General features: G+C 43.6%; 6 protein-coding genes across 7 annotated transcripts in view; 2 read left to right on the top strand and 4 right to left on the bottom strand.

Annotated features, from left to right (window-relative positions):
• Positions 1-101: 101 nt before the first annotated feature.
• On the bottom strand, positions 102-1,790 carry LOC6608868 (protein stand still). Its single transcript, XM_002033546.2, has 4 exons — positions 1,368-1,790; positions 1,019-1,291; positions 787-867; positions 102-655 (listed from the first exon to the last, which is right to left on the bottom strand). The coding sequence occupies exons 1-4, from the start codon at positions 1,560-1,562 to the stop codon at positions 230-232; spliced, it is 975 nt and encodes a 324-aa protein (XP_002033582.1). The 5' UTR covers positions 1,563-1,790; the 3' UTR covers positions 102-229.
• Positions 1,791-2,154: 364 nt separating this feature from the next.
• Positions 2,155-2,996, top strand: LOC6608867 (adenylate kinase isoenzyme 6 homolog). Its single transcript, XM_002033545.2, has 3 exons — positions 2,155-2,308; positions 2,377-2,528; positions 2,585-2,996. Exons 1-3 carry the CDS (start codon positions 2,263-2,265, stop codon positions 2,912-2,914), a joined length of 528 nt encoding a protein of 175 aa, XP_002033581.1. The 5' UTR covers positions 2,155-2,262; the 3' UTR covers positions 2,915-2,996.
• Positions 2,927-5,786, bottom strand: LOC6608866 (probable cytochrome P450 301a1, mitochondrial). The gene is made up of 7 exons (XM_002033544.2): positions 5,372-5,786; positions 4,655-4,805; positions 4,393-4,505; positions 4,145-4,338; positions 3,885-4,086; positions 3,663-3,828; positions 2,927-3,605 (listed from the first exon to the last, which is right to left on the bottom strand). The coding sequence occupies exons 1-7, from the start codon at positions 5,635-5,637 to the stop codon at positions 3,036-3,038; spliced, it is 1,662 nt and encodes a 553-aa protein (XP_002033580.1). The 5' UTR covers positions 5,638-5,786; the 3' UTR covers positions 2,927-3,035.
• Positions 5,787-6,708: 922 nt separating this feature from the next.
• On the top strand, positions 6,709-7,787 carry LOC6608865. The gene is made up of 3 exons (XM_002033543.2): positions 6,709-7,336; positions 7,408-7,575; positions 7,638-7,787. The coding sequence occupies exons 1-3, from the start codon at positions 7,106-7,108 to the stop codon at positions 7,785-7,787; spliced, it is 549 nt and encodes a 182-aa protein (XP_002033579.1). The 5' UTR covers positions 6,709-7,105.
• A 25-nt stretch (positions 7,788-7,812) lies between these two features.
• LOC6608864 (neogenin) overlaps positions 7,813-21,540 on the bottom strand; it is a 34,862-nt gene continuing 21,134 nt past the window's right edge. The window contains exons 2-10 of one of the 2 annotated variants that reach the window (XM_032714604.1): positions 14,133-15,335; positions 12,840-13,506; positions 12,168-12,450; positions 11,891-12,100; positions 10,496-11,826; positions 10,191-10,438; positions 9,950-10,130; positions 9,170-9,303; positions 7,813-9,103 (exon numbers count right to left, since the gene is read on the bottom strand). In XM_032714604.1, the coding sequence (XP_032570495.1) occupies positions 8,874-9,103; positions 9,170-9,303; positions 9,950-10,130; positions 10,191-10,438; positions 10,496-11,826; positions 11,891-12,100; positions 12,168-12,450; positions 12,840-13,506; positions 14,133-15,335 (4,487 nt within the window). In that variant the 3' untranslated portion in view covers positions 7,813-8,873. The remainder of the gene's footprint in view (positions 9,104-9,169; positions 9,304-9,949; positions 10,131-10,190; positions 10,439-10,495; positions 11,827-11,890; positions 12,101-12,167; positions 12,451-12,839; positions 13,507-14,132; positions 15,336-21,540) is intronic. The other variant, XM_032714605.1, reaches the window with a different exon arrangement.
• LOC116800346 lies at positions 9,327-9,936 on the bottom strand. The gene has a single exon (XM_032714607.1). It carries the CDS (start codon positions 9,804-9,806, stop codon positions 9,408-9,410), a length of 399 nt encoding a protein of 132 aa, XP_032570498.1. The 5' UTR covers positions 9,807-9,936; the 3' UTR covers positions 9,327-9,407.

Below are 21,540 nucleotides of genomic sequence, written 5' to 3'. Positions count from 1 at the left end.
TTTTTCACAGATAATCTCGAGAGCGAACCTTTAAAGATACTTTATTGAAATATATGTGGAAAGCGAAATATAACCGTTTTTTGTTATCAAATCAAAAACTTCTGTAGAGATTCTTTAATTTTACAAATATATTTAGGTCTTTTATCAATGCATGATTTTTGAACGTTTTGGCATTTGGTTTGGATTCAGAATCTGGCGTGCAGTCTAGTTGGTTTTCTTATTGACCCTCTTACAGATTCGGCTCAAACTGAAAATTCGGATTCAGAAACTTGAACTTGGCTGCCTCCAACAGCATCCGGTTGTGCTCGATGCGGTTGCGGCAGTGCAATTCCTGACCTATTTGGGCCATTGAGCGCTCCAGGCGCTGCAGTACATCCCGCTGAGGATGCTCCAAGAAGTGGGCCATGGATAGCGATTGTGAGAGGGCCTGGGAGCGTGAGTACTCCATGGACACGTCCTCCATCGATGAAGCCAGCGATTCACTGGATTTACTCCCGCCCTGCACTGGCGGAACCTGGCTCAAATCTATGGCAGCCGGCTGATCAGCCAGGAATGACGAACCACTACCCTGCTCAGGCTTGACGGGACGACCCAGAAGGGAGACACTGGCAGGAGTTGAACCGCTAGGCAGTGTTTCCACCGAGATGTTTGAGACCTGAAAAAAAACATGTAAATAGGATTCACTAAGTATATATAAATATGTCCAAAACTAGATATCTAAAATATGACCTACAAAATATAAATATACATACAATGTATATTTATTTGCGAATAAAGGAAACTTACGTTCTGAATGACAACTCCCAAGTTCTTAGGGATATTTGGTAGATTAGCTTTGACTCCTTTATCTGAAGTGGAATCTTCGAGCTGGAAAGAAACAGAGATATCAGCTCACCAATACATGTCACAACAATACATTAAGCTAATTCGCTATCCGAACAGATACAGTATTCGATTCTAACGGTGAAAGGCAAGGTGAGAGATGCCGACATCTCGCTCCTGCCCACCCAAAACATACCTTGCGGGTAGCTCCCTCCTGCTCTTGCTTGTGGCGCTGGAAAACCGTTTTGATCTTCAGCTCGTGGCTTTCGTTTCCTGACGGAACAGCAGCTTGCATGTCCACGAACACCCCGGTATCGCTCTGCGCAGCTGTACATGTGGCTGCAAACGCAACTGCTGCCTTCTTGCGCGACTTGGCAAAGCGTCGGTTTTTTATGATCCGATCACGGCGTTCCTCCAGAGCAGCCACCTTCATTTCATGGAGTTTGCCCAACAAGAAACTATGACGTCTCTGCGACCGGGGATTGCAAAAATAAAACCACGTTAATAGCTTTCATTTACCCCTAGCCAATGGGTGGAATCCCTACCTTGATGTGCATGTGAAAGTTCCCGGTGGAGCGGACACTGCCGCGATAAATCCGATCCGGCGGACAGTAGCAGCACTTGACTGTAACATTGTCGCCCACCTGCTTCTCGATGCGATACAGCTCCCCGTTCAGGATGTACGGCACATGTTTTTTCAGCTCCATCTTTTCTTCAAAACCGTCTAATTTTACGGACATTTTTCAGTTTCATAAATGGAAATGAACCTGCTAGCTTTCGAGAACGAAGGCAATAGGAGGAATGTCAAAGCAGAGGAAGATACAGATTCTCTCCTCGCGGGAATAGGAAGAAAAGGGAATGAAGGAGAGAACTAGGCAAAAGCAACGGTTCTTGACTAACCGAAGATAGACAAAAAGAATCGAAAAGGGCCCCTGTGTACGTTTCAAGTTGGCAACATTGTTAGTGTTAAAAAATTGGTCACGAAGTGACTTTATAGTGACTTATAAATAATGGCATAATTAAGTCAATTACTTTTGTCCGTTGAACTGGATGCTAGAATGGGTCAAATAGGTATTATTAGGGAAATTAAACGAATTTATTATACGCCAATATAATTGTAATATATTCCTATATTTTAATTGGTCTAAAGTATTAAATAAAATCTAATTTACATTATATTGTTGAGCAATTTTTAAAAGCCTTTTTGAAATAATTGAACTACATATGTAGTCATTTTGCGCCAAACAACGATAACGAATACGCGAGCAAACAGTCTGGCAGCACTATTCTTGCTCTGAAACATGTTGGCAGCTTTACCAGGGGCACTAAAGAAACTAAGTTGACAGCTCCGGTTCTTAAATATAAACAACTTTGCTTCACGTGTTGAAATAAAAGTTATTTTTTCTGGTCCAATATATACCCAACTGATTAGTAAACGCTATGTCGGAACCAGAACCAGATGTCAAGCCCAACATACTAATAACCGGTGGGTATTACTGCTCCCCTCAAAAATTAATAGGTTTATGTTTTACATAAAAACTAATGTATTTTTAGGAACTCCTGGAGCGGGGAAATCGTATTTATGCGAGCGTATAGCCTCCGAACTAAAGTTTGAGTGGCTGGACTGCTCCAAAATCGCCAAGGAAAACAATTTTGTAGAGGAATATGACGAGGAGTACGATTGTCCCATTCTGGATGAAGAAAAGGTATAGATATTGTTCATTAACCTAATAAGCTTTATGTATATATGGTATTGTTTCAGCTGATGGATCACTTGGAGCCCCTGATGGCAAAGGGGGGCAACGTCGTCGAGTATCATGGCTGTGATTTCTTCCCAGAGCGCTGGTTTCAAGCCGTCTTCGTGGTCACCTGCCCCAATACAACGCTCTACGATCGTCTGAAGGAGCGCAACTACAACGAAAAGAAACTGACATCCAATATTCAGTGCGAGATCTTCGGAACCATTTTGGAAGAGGCCCGTGGTTCCTACAAATCAGATATAGTATTCGAACTTAAGGGCGAGACAAAGGCTGATGCCCATACAAGCTTGAAAACAGTTAAAAACTGGTATCGTATGTGGAAAAGAAAATAATAGCGTGATTGGTAGTTTGTTATACTCGTTATCTTATGTATAAATGCTTAAACATTTGGGTGTGTAAAGTGCCTATTATTTACAACAGAGTGTATAAAATCGAAATACTAAAGTCTACAAACTAAACTCGTGTCATCTTAAAGCGCAGCGGTCCATCCGGCGCGTACATGAAAGTGACTGCGTAATCCAGTGGCTTGTGGTTGTACTCCAGTTTGTAGTTTCGTAGTAGCTTGGCCAGCAGTATTTGCATCTCCAGATCAGCGAATCGACGACCCAGACACATCCGGGCTCCATAGCCGTAAGGCAGCGAGGCGAACGGGTGAAGTTTGCCCGGAGTACCACCATGGTGTGGTTTCAACCATCTTTCGGGCCTGAAAGTGGCTGCATCCGTGACATACTCCTCCATATTACCCGTGACAATAGTCGGAAAGACCGCCTGCACTCCCTTGGGCACCTGGTAGCCACAGATGACACTGTCCTCCATGAGAGTTCGTCCGTTTCCAATCACCGTGCTGTACATGCGGAACACCTCCTTGATGAAGCCCTTCAGGTGGTGCATCTGATCAAGCAGCGGAATTGTGAGTGGTGTGTTTGGATCCGGAAGCAGCCGCTTTAATTCCTCGTGAACCTTTTGCTGCTCCACTGGACGTGTAGCCAGTTGGTACAACATGGAACAAACAGCCATGGATATCTGTAACATACATATCAATTAGAATTTTTAAGTTCTTTATAATTTATCATATCATACCGTATCTATTCCGACGAGTATCAAATCGAGCGCCATAATGGTGGCTATTTTTTCGTCCTTCTGCGAAAGGATGACCTTCTCCACCAGCGAGGGCTCGCCGGCACGTAGACTGGGATCTTGGGTCTTTAGTCTTTCGGTGGCACTCTGAATGTACTTCATGCAGACACTGCGAGACCATAGAAATTATTTTTTATAGAACAAATGCTGTTATAATGTATTTACCCCACAAAAAAGTTCATGTTCTTCACATAGCGCGTCCACAGAGGCGTGGGAAAGTATCTCCAATAAGGAGCTTTCAGTTCCAAAGTGGCCACGTTGCGAAGGGCATACTTGGCGGCGTCAATGATTTGCTGGGGCTCCGAATCCGGTTTCAGATTCGATTCAAGGCAGCCCAAACGAGTGTCCAGAGCCACGCGTCCAATGCCTGATGATTAAACATTGTGTTATCTTGTATTTTAATAATATTCGCAAGGAATACTTACATTCCAGGGACCATTTGTGAATCTCATTGTCGAAATCCTCGGGGAGCTCTTGGTTTTCATCCAACAGGTTTTCGCAGCGCACCAGGAAGTCCTCGGTGATGACCTCCAGCGGCTGTAGATACCGGCGAATGGTGGACAACTGCAGCACCGGCTTCTGGACACGCGAACGGAACTCCCGCCAAGGCTCTCCGTGCCTGAATTAAGGCAGAATAAATTAGAAGCTCTACAAATTAGGCGATTCCACCTACACTCCGACTACGCCGCCCAGATCCCCAAAGAAATCCTTGCGCACCACACTCTTGTACTTGACCAAACTGGGCATCGAGGGACGGAACGGGGTGGGTCCCTCGCTTCGATAGCACTGGAAATTCATAAAATTGCTATAGCTTAATATCCGACAACTGCGGGCAATTTGTACGGTGCCATAAATTTGTGTAATGGCTTGGTGCCTTCGTGGTTCGTTGGTCATGCGGAAAGTCCCAAGCCAAGTTGGCGTGTCTTAAAGCTTACCTTTTCAATTTCATCGGCATCGTAGATGAACAAAAGATCGGGCCGTCCTATAAGACCTCCAAAACGCACAATTCTGCCATAACGATCGTGCAGCAGCGATGATATTTTGGCCACATCAGAGATGGTGTATTGACCAATTATTGGCATCAGTCTATGGAATAGTCAAGGTTAAACAAACTCTCTGTGACAATGAAAGATGCATTGACTTTTTCCAATGGCGCAAAAATATGATTAGTGAGCAAAATTCGTCAGCATGCAGCAAAATTTCACACGTTATTAGGGCGACCTTGAATTTAGCGCTAATTGAACGCTAATTAACTGGATGACGTGCCATCGAACGGATTGTAACTTAAGGTTCTGGATTGGACAGGTGTAAATTGATGGAATTCCACACGCACATTTAACAAGAATCGTTAGAAAAACCAAAGTCCCACATAAATATTTAGTTAGCATACATAATTTTTACGAGGTGGGCTAAAAACTAGACGAGGTTGGTTGCGTGTTTTTTGCACAAAATCCAAGTAAATAAACGAACATCATCATCATGGCTAATTCAATAAGTGTTGAACAAGCTCGCCAAGTTAATTGGGTCAAGTGAAACGGAGAGTGTTTGGTTTTATTGCAATTGCAGTTAGCTTGGAGAAAGCGAGCGAGTTCGTGTCTTAAGTCTTTCGTTTTTCTGATGATGGGTTTTGCTTTGGTTTGGTTTTCGGTTACCTCCATGTATTGCCCAGAATGGGGATGGGCTTAGGTCCGGGAATCTGATTGTAGGGCAGAGCGTTTTGCCACTCGGAAGTGGAGTGTATTCGCGGTGCACTGGCCTCCTCCGAATCCGCCAGATGTGGACAAGTGGCCACGCCCGTGGAGCTTTCGCGGCACTGCGCTCGCCTGAAACCTGCTCCACCGATCCTCGGCACACATAGCCGAAGATTGGGGCCACAGGAGACTGTGGAACGCCAAACTTTCAGCGACAGATTGTTCATTACTCGTCCAAACCGATTTAAATTCAAATCAGATTTCACTGGTCGTAAGCCTCGATTTCCAATTGTCTTCTGTTGACGTTGACACACTGATCTCGGCGGGGAAACGAAACTGGCTTCTAGCGCAATCAAGTTCCACACTCAACGGCTGCCTGGCGCAAACTACTGGCGGCTCTAGCTCCGCCGATCCAAACAAGCTACGTTCGGAAGGTCTTCAGCTGACTCTCTTGGCTGTTTTTAAAAGAGAAAGTGCTCTTTACAATTAGGCGGTTTGTTTTAAAAACTGTTGAAATGTAAACAATTTTTTCGTATATATTCTGTAGATGATGTTCTGAACACTCTAAGCTCAATTACCATATTTTATTGTTCCAAGTTATTTGTTTTCTTGTCAGTCAGTCATTAAAAAATAAAGCATTTAAATATCCTATTATCCTCTTGATATTTATCATAAGCCAAAGTGACAAAATTATTGCATGCTATATACTTTTTTTTATGACATAAAAATCGCTTTGAACGGCATTCCACTTATTGAAAAAAGTTTGTTCGCATTATTGTACTCCAGAGGTGTCCAATTTCCTGGCCCGCGGGTTAAGGAGTTTCCCTCCCGTCGCTTAGTGTATACAATGGATTTGGCAGGCGTGTGCGGCTGGGCACGTGCGAACGAAATTCAAATCAGTCGTTGTTCAGCCGCCAACGAAGCAAGCCTTCGCTGTGCAACGAACTTTTTGCTGTAGTCAATTAATGCGTACCATATACTGATGGTTAACTTAAAAGCAACATGAATTTTATGTTGTAAAGTGTGTTTGCATAAGATAGCTATGCCGGAACAAGCAATACGTATAGTTATACTCGGAACAAATGCAGAAATATTCCGGAATAACTCTTACAGAAGCTTTGTGATAGAAATTTTAAGGAATACCTGCTTTGGAAAACATTTCCTTTCAGGAAATGCTTACAAATCCGTTAATTGCAAATAATTGCAAAATCACTATTCATAAGATTCATAATGCCTAGAAAAATATAATATAAAAATTCCCACTTATCTTCGAAAAATAATGGTGAAATAATATTTCCACTTTCATTAGGATGTTCTTTGGAAAACTAAATAGTTAAGCTGGAAAACAGCTAGCTAAATTCCCTGCGCCCATATTTTCTGAACCCTAAACTTTGTTCAAATGATCAGATTAGACTTGGAATAGAAAAGCCAGATGCAACATTTAAGATAAGCCCAAAAGTATGCAGCACTCTCAACATGAAACGCTTGAAATCAAAACAGTCTATTTACGTTGAAAAGTACAATTTTTTTAATGCTAATGCTCATTATTAATCATTTCACGCTGATTATTATAACATTATTTAAAAGCAAAATACGAAATCAATGAGCTATAGCTAATGATTGGCCATTATTGATAAACATTTGATTGGTACCAAAAAAATAGGTGTTTTCGCAACACATAGTCTTTTTGCAATAATGGCGGATCTTGTATCTAGCAGATTGATTATAGTAACCGCTGCTATTTTGTGCAGCTTAAGTTTGAGAACCGAATGCCGTCCAAAGTCCCGATTTATCAACATGCAGTGCGAATCCTACAATGAGTCGTATGCAGCTTTTGAGAAATGTAAACTCAATTTACTTGGAAGAGGTCGTGTGGGGGCCGACATATATTTAAAGCTGTTTCAAACGCCCATAGACAACTGTTGGGTGAGTTAAAATTGTATCAAACTATATCCTATTTTCACTTTCCTTTGAAATGTACTTAAAAATTTCCTCAGATTAATTGGTCCATGTACCGCCGCTACAATGGATTTCGTCCGTTTCTGTACAATATCAGCACCGATCTCTGCCAGCTTTTGGGTAACCCGAATTCCATATCGTTTCAAGGACTCGTTATGAATGCCATTAAGACGGGCTCGAATTTAAATCACTCGAGTCCATATAACGTAAGTTGAAAATACACAAATCGCAGTAAAGATCACTTATTTTGTACAACCATACTATATAGCACGACATTATTATGGATAACATGGAATTTTCAGATGATTTCCTTAAGACTTTGCCTCTACCGCAAGGTATCTATAAAATACAACTTCGTTTTGCCACTTACAAAGTTTGGAGGGTACAGGTAACCGTGTTCATAGAGAGAAAAGAATAAAATTAATAAGCAACCAAAACGAGACTTCTTTTCACATATTCTTTATATATTTAGCAATTTTCTTTTGATTACAAAGTTTACGTTTAATACAATAAAAATTTCACAATTCGTAAATGCCTTTCGTGTGCATTTGCGTTGTTTGAAATGTTTTGCTGAGTTTAATGAGATTGTTGTGCAAAGCAATGTTGAATACAGTGTTTTTGGTGAACAACGCATAAAAACAGTAAACTTTCTTGGCAATAAAAACTTTGAACACATCAAAATCTTTTAAAAAAGTTTAATTACTCCTTATGTGGTAAAACAGACAATGCAATGCCACCATTTTATAATAGTTTAGTTTAAATTGTAAATGCTTTGCTGGCTTAGTCTAGACCTTGACTTAAGCTTAAGTAGTTTTGTTGGATTGGCGGTAATTCATTGAATGGCACGTATCAAACTCATGCGTATGAATGGATAAACAAATTAGAAGAACACTTTAGGGGACAAGTCTAGATAGAATGATTTTGATTGTTTGATTGTGTTATGATAGCATAAAAGTACGTTCTTAGGGTCTTTACTAGTATGAAACTTAGCTAGGATGCTGCTTGCATATGAATATAGAATGGCATATGTATGTAGACTTAGACTATCCGCATTCGGGTGCGGATTAAATTAAGATGATGCAGATTGATAAATATGAAATGTCGTGTGACAGTTTAGAGACAGAACCGATCCTGCACAATAGACGCTGCTGTTCGCCTAATTTCTTACTCTGTTTTCTGTCCCCGTTTTTACACTCTTCTTATCAGATAATTAACTATGCCTAATTTATATTTATAGTTATGAATGTGTGTATCTAGACTTAAAAATTTATATGGCGGCGTCGTTCGTATTTACAATTCTTTTCGGTCATTAATATATCGCACATTTGATTAACTTAAGCTAAACGGACCTCGCTGGAGGGGAACACAATTCAAGTCGGTTCACTGCATTTCACAAATTCGAGTTAAATCAATAAAATAAAACAGAAACTAAAAAACAAGTAACATCCACTGTTTGACGACTAATACTTTCAGCCAGCCGGACATTATTAAGGCGGCTTCAGTGTTAACACTCGAACTCGTTGGCCGTGATTGCGCTCAGATCCTTCATTAGGCCCTCCAGATTGGCCATTTCTTGGTTTAGCTCCTCGGTAGATGTGCTGGGGGCAAGTCTTTGAATCTCATCGGTTGAGTGCACTACTGAGCCACCGCCCTGCAGGCGATTGGGCGTGGCAGCCGAGAAAGATGGTTTCTTGTAGGGCGATTGATTTTGTGGACGTATTGTGACGGCGGGAGCTGTAGAGCAAAGTTTGCGATTAGTTAGTCTGATTTTAGTCTGATTGGGCTGTTCAAAATACTCACTATGCTTGGTAACTGGGGTGACTCCGCCAGTGGGTGGTGGACCCGGCACACTGAAGCTCTTTAGAGGATGGCCACGCTTAGAACTCTCAATGGTGGACACACAGCCATTGCCTGCAGCTGCATTTCCCGCGTTGCTGTAACGTATAAAGAGAAAGGCATACAATTTAATTGGAGAATTTATATTTATTCAAAACTTTTTAATGCTACAAAAACCAAGACAGTCCTAAACAACAATGGGTCATTGTGGATTCCTTTTGTTCACCGACCGACTGCTGTGGCCCAGAAAGCGCAGCTTCCGCGATTGCTGAATCTGCTGCGCCAGCCGGGCCAACCGAATGTACGGCTGTCGATCGGAGATGGACATCACGTTCCACGTGTAGATGGCCAGTTCGGTGATGGTGGCCGCGGTACGCATACTGTAGACGCCCTTGTACTGATGGTTAATCAGGATCTCGTCCAAGCGAAATTTGTTCATAAAATTGAGGAACGGCGATGGTGAGGCCATTAGAAGGAGTTGCTGCTCGACACGCCGTGGCAGCGTTTGGTTGTCAAGCTTGATAACCTTGCTCGACGGTCCGTGCACCAAGTTGACCTCCACAGTGGGATCGATCCGTCCCCAACGAGTCCTCGGGCACATTCTCGTATCTTGGTCTTTTTCGCAGCGTAAATTAAAAACTAGGGGATTTTTTTGGAATTTCTATCTCCGAAATATGTGTGCACTTGCCAATGTGAGAACCGAAAGCTAAAATATACTACTAAAGCACCGCACACTGTACTCACCAGAAGTTGGCATCGTAGCCGCCATAAGGATGCTCTGGGGTCTGAGCCATCGAGTTGCTTTGCGGTTGGGTGAGACTCTGCTGGGAGAGGCCAGCCTCCATGGTCATGTGGGAACGATTTTGGTGGCTGTACTGGGTGCGCGGGTACTGAGGTCGCTCCATCGTTCCGTTCATTGATGTGGCTGTTGAAGAAATGTGTCTTTAATATTCAGTTATCTTACAAAGAGGTTGCTGCCACTCACTCATATATCCTGGCACATAGGACCGCTTGTCCAGAGAATTGGTCACATGACCGGGCACTGGCGTCTCCACCTCGTATTCACTGTGCACCACTGATCGTGGCAGGGTGAGGGCACCACTGCTCGAGGCTCCATCGCTGCAGACGGGTGTCACTGTGTGCAAGCCTTTATCTATGTTTTTGAGCTCCATTTGATCGTGGTGTATCCATAGATCTGGTGGCTTGGGCACGCCAACATTGTTTTTTTGATAGCTGCAAGTGCATAAAGTTTAGAAAAGGTTGTTGAAGATATTGTTTAGAGAGACCCACCTCTTCTTAGTATGTTCTGGCGAAGATTGTGGCTTACGTCGGCAGAGCAATAGGACGCCCAAGAGCACCACAAGCAACACTACAGCTGTAGCTGCTATAATTATGTACAGCAGCTTCTCGTTGTCGATTCCCTTGGCTATGGTGTCGGGCTCCTGCATGGTAACGGCTGCACTTGTAGTGTACGATACCAGAGCCGAGAAAGGAGCATTATTAGCCCCTTTGGTAGTTCTAGCCTGAACTTTAAAGTAGTACGTGGTGTAAGGTTTCAGATTCGGTAGCATGAGCATAGTTTCCTCGCCGGCAAATGCTTCAACTGACCAGTCGCGATCTCTTTTCGTGGTGTCGGTGGTGTAGTAAATATTGTATCCGGTAATCTGACCAAGAGTATGTTTCGGAGGTATCCACTGGACGATCACAGTGGGCGGATTCAGCTCATCCAAGCGCACAGTAACCTCTCGAGGCGGGGTGACAGGAACATTCTGATATGTACTGTTCAACACAGACATCGACCAGGAGGACTCCCTTCGTCCTTTGACCACCTTAACAGCAAACTCATACTGCGTATTGGGTCGCAGATCATTAATCATACAGTTGAGATCCGTGGTGTTGTGGTAGCGATAGCGATTAGATCCCGTGATGCCATAGCTAACCGTATAGTGGCGATTATCTGTTACATGCTGATTTTTGTTCAGCATCGTGTCAATCCAGTAGACCACAATCGAGGAGCTGGACATGGTGATGGCTCGCAGACCCACCGGAACCTCTAGTGGAGTGGGTGCGTCCACGGGCTCCTCGTCGCGTGTCTTAATGTTGTCATATATGGGCGGACCGTCACCTTTAACATTTCTAGCCCTTAGCGACACAACATAATCCATATTCGACTCAAGATTCTTGAGTATATGATAGCGCTCAGTCTCCTTTAGCTCGATGGTGTTCTCATCGGGAATGCCACGGCCCCAGCCCAGCACGTAGTTGCGTATCTTGATTTCCGGATGCTGTGGGGGACCCCAATGCAGGGCAATGTTGTTGGCTCCAGGATGAATGCTAATCCAAATTGGTTTGCCCGGAACTTGAGTCTCGTCCAGATCGTTTTCCAGGGTGTTAGCACGATTCCATTCCGTGAAGGGTCCGGAACCATTCACTGTCATTGCAGCGATCTTCACCTGGTACTCGGCATTGCGGTCCAAGTTGCTCAACTCAAAGTAACGAATATTGGCAGGAGTACTCTTCACCTGCGGTGCATCCTTGAACTTGCGATAGCGAATCTTGTAGCCCGTAATTTGGCCATTGCGATCTTCCTCTGCCGGCGGCTCCCAGTGGACGGTAATGGACTGGTTGGAAAATAAATTAAATACGTTAAATGGGTCGGGACTTTATATTTGGTTATCTACTTACGCTGGAGCTGGTCACCTCAAGAGTAACATTATTAGGGGGTTCCGACGGTGTGGAGGAAAACGTCTTAACACGTATCTCCGTTGAGGAGTCCCCCATTCCGTTTCGATTAAAAGGCACTACTGAAATCACGTAATCCGTGTGTGGACGCAACTCGGCAAGAACTGCTTCTAAAGCAGTACTATCGTGATATAAATCGGCACCGCTGTCGTTCTGTAAGATAGAATAGATCGGAATATGAGCTTTATGTTTATGGTATTTGGTGTCCTTTGTATCTCACCTCGGAATAGTACACTCGATACTTGAGTATCTCTCCATTGGTCACCGTGGGCTCTTCCCATTTGACGTAGATCTCTTTGTGACTGCGTGCATATCCTTCAAAGTTGCGCGGCGGACCTGCAATGTTCACTTCCGCTTGGGTACTAACTTCTAGGGGAGCAGAAGATGCACCGCTGCCGAAATTTGTATTGGCCTCCACTCGGAACTGATACGTTCTGCCGGGCAGCAGCGATTGAATATTGACCTGCTGGTCGTCATGAGACTTGGTAACCATTTTTTGTTCCCTAAAAGGGTTTGATACATAAAGTTTATTAGATATTTTCTAAATAGATATTATTAAAATGTTTTGTATTCTCTTTTGCTTCTAGCCAAGTTATCAACAAAAACATGACTTAAATGTTGTTCTTTTTCGGAAAGCTACATATTTCTGAAAAGAATTCCGATTTCACACTCAAACACCTTGCTTAAGGGCGGTGAGGAAATGGCCACAGGATGGAATCCAGACGGAAAGTTAGATTGAATCGAAAGCAAAATCATTTCCGCTTCGCTGAGGAGATGAAGTCGTTAGGCGATGGGCTAACTATGCAAACAGGGTTAATCTCTGCTAATTGCTGACTAATGGAGCGGATGGCAATTATGCGATTGGGTAATGCGATGATTTCCCGCCACTCACCTCTCGCTGTTGTTCATCTTGTAGTAGACCGTGTAGTAGACCACATCGCCGGCGTTTTGTAGTGGTTCCACCCAGCTGAGGGTCACGAATCTAGACTTCACTATCTGCGCCACCAGATCGCGCGGCTGGCTGGGCAATCGGGCCTGGAGTCCGCTGTCCAACGGCTTGCCACCTGGATGCGGAGCACTCGGATCCTGTTCGGGGGAGTCTGGGGAAGCAGGGGATTGTTTTTGCTGCTGGGATTTCTTGCTCTTGGCCTGCTGCCAGGAGTCCAGTATTTTATGTGCGTCCTCGCCCTGTTTGTAGGCCTCCAGGAGAGCCTCCTTAGCTGGATCGTCCTCGTCATAGTCGTCGTCATCGTCATCGTCCTCGTAACTCTTCGATTGGTTTTCCAGCGGCAAAGCACTACCCGCGTTCAGGATATTGAATCTGCGGTCGTTGAGCGGTTGCTCAAATTTGAGAAGCTTTCCGGATGGGATCCTTAGTCGTGTCGTACCGGCGTCACTGTCGTCTAGGTCATCGTCCTCGTCCGGAAAGGGAAAACTCCCGCCGGACTTGGTTCGCAGCTGCTCACCCGAATTGAAGGGTTTGCGACGCTTGGTCAGATTGTCAAAGGTCTGGAGGGATTTGGTGGAGTGGCCTTGGGATTTTCGTTTTTTGATTTTCACTTTGGGAGTGGGATTTGTTGGTGGTTGGATGTTTGTGATTGGGGTGATATTAAATGGAAATGAGGCGTGGAAAAAGGAAATAAAAGAACAAACGAAATAAACAATAAGTTAATAAATTATATTCGAAATTAATAAAATTCATTTCATGTGGTTAAATATTGATAATGCGTACTGAAATCTCTCTTGTGTGCTCAATCAATAATTTATTCACTTCACTTAAGCCGATTGTTTAAACCTATTTAAATTATGTGTGCATTAAAACTGCTGAATGGTAAACAAGTTTAATACTTTCTGAACATAAGGTACAAGACTTAATTAAGAACTGTTACAATTGTTAAGCACACACAAAAGAGATTTCCATATTTTAAGATCAAATAATCCGAGTAATTTAATTTATCACTATACAAACAATACACACATAGAAGCATAGGAAATTATTTTACAAAAGCAGGATGAATGAAAGGATATTTGTACAACAAAGTGAGACGGTGGAGTTGGGGTTTTCGGCTTTGAATTTCGTTGGGTCAATTTACAGGCCTCCAAGAGGCGCCAATTGTTTAAGCTGCACAAATACTGGACACCGAGCTAGTTCTACTTTGGTTACATCTTCAGATAGTCCACTCACCTCCTTGCGGGACAACCCGCAGACGAGCTGCAGCATGGACACTGCCGGCGGCATTGGTGCCCACGCACTGGAACATCCCAGCATCAGAGTTGAGGAGTCCAAGGATCTTCAGATTGTGACCATCCACCAGTTGCATGTAGTCATTCGGCGTTATGAGATCTCCGTTCTTAAGCCACCTAATGACGGGCTTTGGCTTGCCCCAGATATCGCACTTCAATTCCGGTTCGTCCTTCTCGTGGGCAGTCGTATCCTTAGGCGCCTTGATGAACTTGGGTGGCTCCTGTACCTGCACCGTGGCCTGAGCATCAAGCGAATCCACCGTATTGCTGGCCCGGCACTGGTAGTTCCCTGAATCAATGTCCTCGGCACTGGAGATTTGCAGCGAACCCGTTCCAACGATGGAGAAGCGTGAGTCCAGGTCGTTAAAATCCAAATCCATGCCATTTCGCAGCCACTTAATCTGCGGCTTTGGCACTCCGTTGGCCACACAGCCCAGGGTGACGGTGTCGCCCTCCCTCACGGTTTTGGGCGAAGGTCCCACAAGGAACGATGGAGCCACTGAGTTATCGGCACCCGGGTCACTGGGTTTCTTGATGTTCAAGTTCGTTTTGCTGCTTAGCCGGGAGGAACTGCCCGAAGTCACGTTGCACTGATAGGATCCGCGATCCGATGGACCCACTTCGTCGATCTCCAGCGCTCCGTTGGGCAGCACCACCATGCGCAACTTATCCACGGGCAGTGGCAGGTCATCCTTGAGCCACTGCACCGAGTGCTTAACGCCCTCCTGCCAGTTGGCTTCGCCCAGCATGCAACGGAAGTAGGCCGTTTGACCTGGCAGCAGGTAGGTTTCCAGGAAGTCCTGATTCAGATCTGGCTGTCGGACAATGGCCACCAGTGCGGGTCGACTGAGTATACTGCCCATACCCTCGGCAGTCAACAGGCACTGGTAGGCTCCCGTCAGTCCACGGTTCTCCTCAACGGAGCTGATGTACAGGGATCCATTTTTCAGCTGAGTGCGGAACGTATCGCCCACGATGACCAGGTCCTGCCCATCAGGTCCTCGCCACCGAATGCTCACTGAGCTGGGTGAGCTGGCCTTGCTCTTGCCTCCGCGTCCCGTGGATGCAGTGCCCGCACACTGGAGCAGCACCGAGTGGCCCTCGGGCACCACGGCATCCTGGGGCTCCAAGGTGAACGAAAGCGCTGCAAAAAAAATGCACAAAGTGATTGATATTAATGCACTGCAAGAAATATAAATGAAAGCATCCTTAAAATTATTTATGGGATTATGTAAAGATACGCTATATACTTGGTACATTTGGGAATTCAAATTACTTTATCCAAGATGGAGAAAATCACAAATTGGATGATGCAGTCCTATATATATTTATTTACAATCTTACACAATTGCTTATGAAACTAGAATACTTTGGTTATTGTGATTTTTTCCGAGTGGGGTTGGCACAGTCGAATGGGTAGTTTGCGCTGCGGCTCAAGTCGGACGCCCCCAGTTTACCGGAGTGTGCCTCCACTCGAGGAACGGCAGCTTCTGCAATCTGTCAACTTGTAAACATGGCTGAATAATTGAGGCTACAAAGGCCAACTCTCTCTCGAAGGCATGCAGTGGCAAAGGCAGGGGCAGAGTCGGAGGAAATTGCAAAGGGGTCGCCGGAGGCACGCAAATATTTGCATTTCCACTTTGCCTGGGCTCGACGGGATGCAGGGCCAACTGAATGAACCGGGACACCGGTGGATGCAAGGGTGGCGGCAGGACCTGCCAATGAATAACCCAACATTCCTGAAAGAAAAATCGGGCAATGCAAGGGGCGCGTTGCATGATATCCTTAAAGGCTTAGATGCCGAGGATAAAGGTGATACAGACAGAAAATCTGCAGGAGCTGAGACTTTTAGCCATTAAAAGCTTGGGAGTATTAGCCAAAAACTGGCAATACCAAATTATATTATTTTGTTTTTTTTTCATTGATAATTTTTAGCTGTGTCTTTAATCGTTAATCAAGATAAATATTACATCAATGTTAAAAGCCTAGACAGACATTTTCAGACTCATCACTGGACGAAATAAATTATATATAAACGAGAAGAACAACCTTAATTAGGCATCGGGTTTCGACGTTGAGAAGCGTGAGTTAAATGCCGCTGGAATGATGACTTAATTTACGAGATTTATTCAGCTGTACAAGCTGAAAATGCTTGCGTCATGAAATTACATTGCAATTCAACGTGCGATGAGTCAGGCAGGACCTGTGCACTTAGGATCCAGACTGCACCTGCTGCTCCGGACTGCTGGACTGTTTCCTCTGCGGCTCGGAATCACATTTCCATAGTCCCGCTGACCGCTCGTGAACTTAGCCGCTTTTGGCCAGGAATTTCACAGAAGTATGCCTGTCATTTATTCGCTCTGTTTCCGCCCAATTCCTGCCTGCAATTCTGAGCCAAAGTTGAAGCAAAGTTATGTGGGTTTCGGCTTTCATATTAACTCGACTCAACTCTATTAGGGTAAACTACTTAACGACCCTGGTGCTGCCTCCTCTCCACTCCACTCCAATCCTCTGCTGCTCCGCGTGAGTGTTCCTTGTATTTCACATTTTATTCGAGTATTTCAGACTCAACGTGTGGCTTTTATGGTTATTGCTTTTGGGGTCTTGGCCTGATGGAGCAGAACCTCAACTCTTTTTTATTTACTTCCACATTTCACTTGATGAAATTCTCTTTTCCCCCCGTCTGCTCTTCGAATTGCCAGCTTTTGTTTATGGCCAGCTTTTAGGAGCTGTTAAGACAAACATGATGCGAAATCATGGATGCGTAATTGATCTATATAATTTACTGTATATACCCTGTATTATATACCCCTTTTAACCCCCGTCAACTGTCAAGGTGAACTGAGCTGCATGAAATCTTGAATTCGAGTGAATTCACTTACAGGCAGCTGCAGTTCGACTGCTACCTGCATTTTTCAACCCTTTTGTTCTGACTTTTTTTTTTTTTTTTGTAATGCAACTCAATTTCGAGGAACAGACCCGCATTTTTGGACACGGGGTTGCAATAAATTTCAGGAGTTTTAAAGCTTATTAAACAATTATAAAGGGGGAGGAGAATGTATCGTTCTAAATCAAATGGAGACATCTAGCTACTATTCGATTTTTATGGCTTCTTCGCAGCAGCAGGGAGCTGAATCCAATTAAAAACTTTATTGCTCGAATTGATTTTTATTGTACGCCTCTTTGGCAGCAGATAAATAGAGAAAGGGAGATAAAATTTCGAAAGTCGGAGGGGAAAAGAGGCTATCGCTGCTCCCAAAAAAATTGTGTCAATTGGTTTTCTTTCCCTCTTTTTTAGTGCCCACTTTCCATACATTTTTCCATTTCTCGTTATCTATTGGACGCTTTTAATTATGACAGTGGGGGCGGGGCGGCGAAGTGCCACGCCCCGTGCACTCACACCACAACACATGCTCGAAAAAATCCATAATTAATAAATTAAACCAATTATATACAAAAGACTCGATTTGAAGTGGCATTTCATTAAACTGCAATTGCGAAGAGAAATTAATTTGCATTTTGCGATGGCGAACGAGTTCAATTAATTATGAAGTTGCGAATTTATGTGCATTATCATTATTATAATTATTCTGCACTTGAAAATCGACACTCTGTGTGGCTCAAAAACAAAAGATAATACCTCTACTTTTGTGTAAATGCAAGTTTCGTGAGCCCTTGGAACCTTAGGAAATGCACATTATTATTTCAGGGTACTTTTTTGTAAACCTTTACCTTATGCATTTCAGCCAAACTGTTTTTGGCCTTTGTCTGCTGGAACAAAACAAAAAACGGCAACAGGAAACGAACCCTTTTTGCATTATTTGAAAAACTCCCCCAAACGCAACGCTCCACCTCAAAGTTTTCACCGGCTTTTTCATCGTGAAAATCTTTTTTTTGCGGCTGGCAAATTAAAGTAAACACAAAAAAAAGGGAAAAACAGCAAGATAAAGCTGGAAAAAAAAGAGTTGATTTGCTTTAATTGAGCAAACATATTGTACAAATTTTGTTTTTCAATTGAGTTTGCCATTTCCGTAATTACGCTGGACGCGTTCATTGAATCAAATTAAACAATTATATTTCAGTCAGATTTGTGCGTTCGTTTTCCTAGAAATTCCACTTTAAAAAATTGGATCTCTGCGTCCGAAGATGGAAAAATGGAGAAAAATGGCTTAATTGAGTTTAATTGTTGCACCGGACCCACAAAATCAACTCGACAAGTCACGCAGCAGGCATTTACATAAGATTAACGACAATCAAACGAAAAAAGAAGAGGGAAAATTTTTAAAATTTAAAAATGAATTTGATGCACTTTGTAGCTGCTCTTGCCATCGCTTTGAGTGAAAAAGTGATCCGCATCCGTGGACGCAGAAGGCGAGGGAGAGGCTATAGCTATCGCTACATGAATATTTATGATCCCCCAATGAATTAGCATATTTTACGATTTTCGTTTACAGACGATAAAGCCCAAAGAAGGAGCAGAACAGGCTTAGATGGCGACAGTCTCTCCAGCTCCTTTAAACTAAAGTATAAACACAACTCGCTTTTGCCGTATGCAAATTGCAATATGTTGGTCGATAAAAAATTAGCAGTTCGGTGGTGAGGACTTTGTAAACATTGGTCTAGTGAAAAATGCCTGTCCAGGAAAGACATGACAGTTATGTGCAAGGTGAGGAAAAATTTGATACACTGAAAGGAAACTCGGCTTTCCATGGAAAGCTATTCTCTTACTATTATAACTTTTTTAGACGCCTCTTACATTTGAAACCAAATCAACAGGCCTGGGAAAAGCATCTATTTAAATTTCAGTACACTCACATGATTTCCAATCAAACAGCAGAGCCAGCGGAGAAGCCAATCAAATTAGCATATGGCCAAAAGAGGAGAAAACTCCCTAAAAAGGAGCCAGCAGCACGCAAGAGAAGCGCACAATTAGCCAGAAATTTGCATTGCCAGTCAGGCGATTTTCAGGCAAACAGAAAATATTCGAAGAGACAAACAAAATGAGCAAAAATATTCGCATATCTGCGGACGACGATCGCAGCGACAGCGGGGAGGCCATTAGAGCCAACTAATGGTAGCACCTTTTAAGGTTAAATTGGGCAGGACGAGGCTCCAAACTGGTCACCTTATCGCTGGCCAAATTTATGCACAGCTCGCAAACTAAGGGTTAAATGTGCCAATAAGCCAGATGCGGGCGGGTGTTCGCAAATGACGCAGCTAGCCGGGAACAGCGAAACGAGATGGGACAGAGGATAAGGTTCGAGCCTGTCCTAACGAAAAGGTACCCTATATACTCAGTACTTGAAGCAAAAAGGAAAATAATTAGGAATATCTTTATAAGAACACTCGGAAAACAGCATAAGCTAGCAATTAGAATTGGTCTTGGTAACGAAATTTCTTGCGTTGAATTCGTTACTACTCTAGAAGCCTTTAACCTTCGCCAAAACACAATACCCCTTTTCACTTTGAAAATCCATGGTACACTAAGCCGAAAATCGACAACTAAAATCTTTGAGCTTCGCAGCAGTTGGCCGCATTTGCATTTTGTGCCCCACTATCGAAATGCGCATCGCACGCTCACGCGACTCGAAAAATGGCCACAGGCTGCACTCGCCACTGCAGCAGCGCCTAAAGTCGCAACTGCAACTGCGGCAGTTGCAGCAGCAGCAGCAGTTGCAGCAACATCGACTTCGGGCGAAGAGCTGGGCATCCGTCCGCCATCGATTGGCTTGCCAATGTTGATTTTCCGTTTGGTTAGTTCACCTCCAAACTCCAGACCCATTCCCCTCCTCAAAAAACAAAAAAAAAAGGAAATAAGAAGGAAAACGCAAATGTATGCACAAAAAAAAGAAAATGCAGAAAAGGAAAGAGTAAGGGAAGAAGAAAAATAAATAAAATTGCTGCGAACGGAAACTGCATCGCCAACGACTGCATTGACCCCTTTTCCACCCACGTGCGTGTGAATTCGCCATGGAGGCAGTTGCTCCTTCCTTTCACCCAACTCCCCACCCCCACTGGCTGGTTATTTCAGTGCAGGAGTTCCCCCGAAGGAAAAACGAAAGAAAATCGCATTGCTCACGTTGACCAAAGTGCAAAATGCGCAGGGGAAATGAAAGCAAAAAATTAAACCAAATTGGATGAATATTTAATTGGCTAGTGAGGATCGCACAGGGAGAAGAGATTAAAGTGTATAGCACTCGGAATAATAATGCATCCCAAGAGAGGGTTAAATAAGTATCCATATGCATTCGATTTAACTAAAAGGTTAAGTGATAGAATAGAATTAATCATGAAATTGCTCAACAGCTAAGAGAACTGAATAATATAAGATGCTTTCAACTATCTGAAACTACGCAGAACGTTCTTATAGATATTTTTTATGATTCCTTTAGCTATTTATTGTGATAACTTTGTTAATTTGTAAATTTAGCTGAAATTTGCTTAGAGTTAGTCGGCTGAACACAAAATTTTCTCTTTTGATCATAAAGCAATTCCCACCTAACCACAGTTTTCCGCTCGATTGACTGTCACTTTCTTCGTTTTGATTAACACCTTTTGCGACACTTTTCACTCGGCCCACTAACTAAGCCACAAAATGGCAAGACCAAAGAGGGATAGAGAAAAAAATTAAGTGAAAAGCTGCCCAGGGGCTGGAAACCTTTTATGTTGAGTGGCGGTGTGTTAAAAAAATAAAATGTCAGTCAGACAGACAGACGGATGAGAAACGAGGGCCGTGACTTTGAAGAGCAACAGAGATTCAAATTCAAAAGCTACAGGATAAAGTCAAAGCCGCAATGCCGCATCCTGAATCCCATTTTCGCCAACCCAACCGTTGTACATAGGTCCGAAAAGCTGCACAAATATAATTATAAACGTCTGCTCGGCCATTAGGTTCTGCATTGGATGGCCACCATTCCCTCCTCTGGATACCCACCCTCTACATACCGAATACCGAAACACCCCCCAGTTTCTGGTCCAATTTGGCTTGGGGCGTGGCATTACACCCACACCGAAACCATGTTCCCCATTAGATGGGTCTAAATTTAGTCTGGTCTGTCTGGGCAGGTTCATGGAAATTGTCGCATCAAGTGAAAACATCAATGGAGATTTTGAATGGAGTGGGTAGCAGCTTTCATTTTGATTCCATTTTTCCATTTTTTTTTTCTGCATGGCGCTTGACATTTCATGCCGTTTCAGTTCAATGGCCAGGCAAAAGGCAATCAAATTGATGACTTTACTTTTCACCCCGTTGCGAACCCCGGTTTCTGTGGCTACATTTCAATTATGCTAATTACAAGCAGCCATCAAACACCTAATGGCTATGGGGTTCGAGCAGGATTTATGTAAGT

The sequence above is a fragment of the Drosophila sechellia genome, chromosome 2R (genome assembly GCF_004382195.2).
Source record: "Drosophila sechellia strain sech25 chromosome 2R, ASM438219v1, whole genome shotgun sequence".
Taxonomy (NCBI): Eukaryota; Metazoa; Arthropoda; class Insecta; order Diptera; family Drosophilidae; genus Drosophila; species Drosophila sechellia.
The sequence above is the reverse complement of the archived record's forward strand: the minus strand, read 5'-3'. Positions and strand labels throughout refer to the sequence as shown.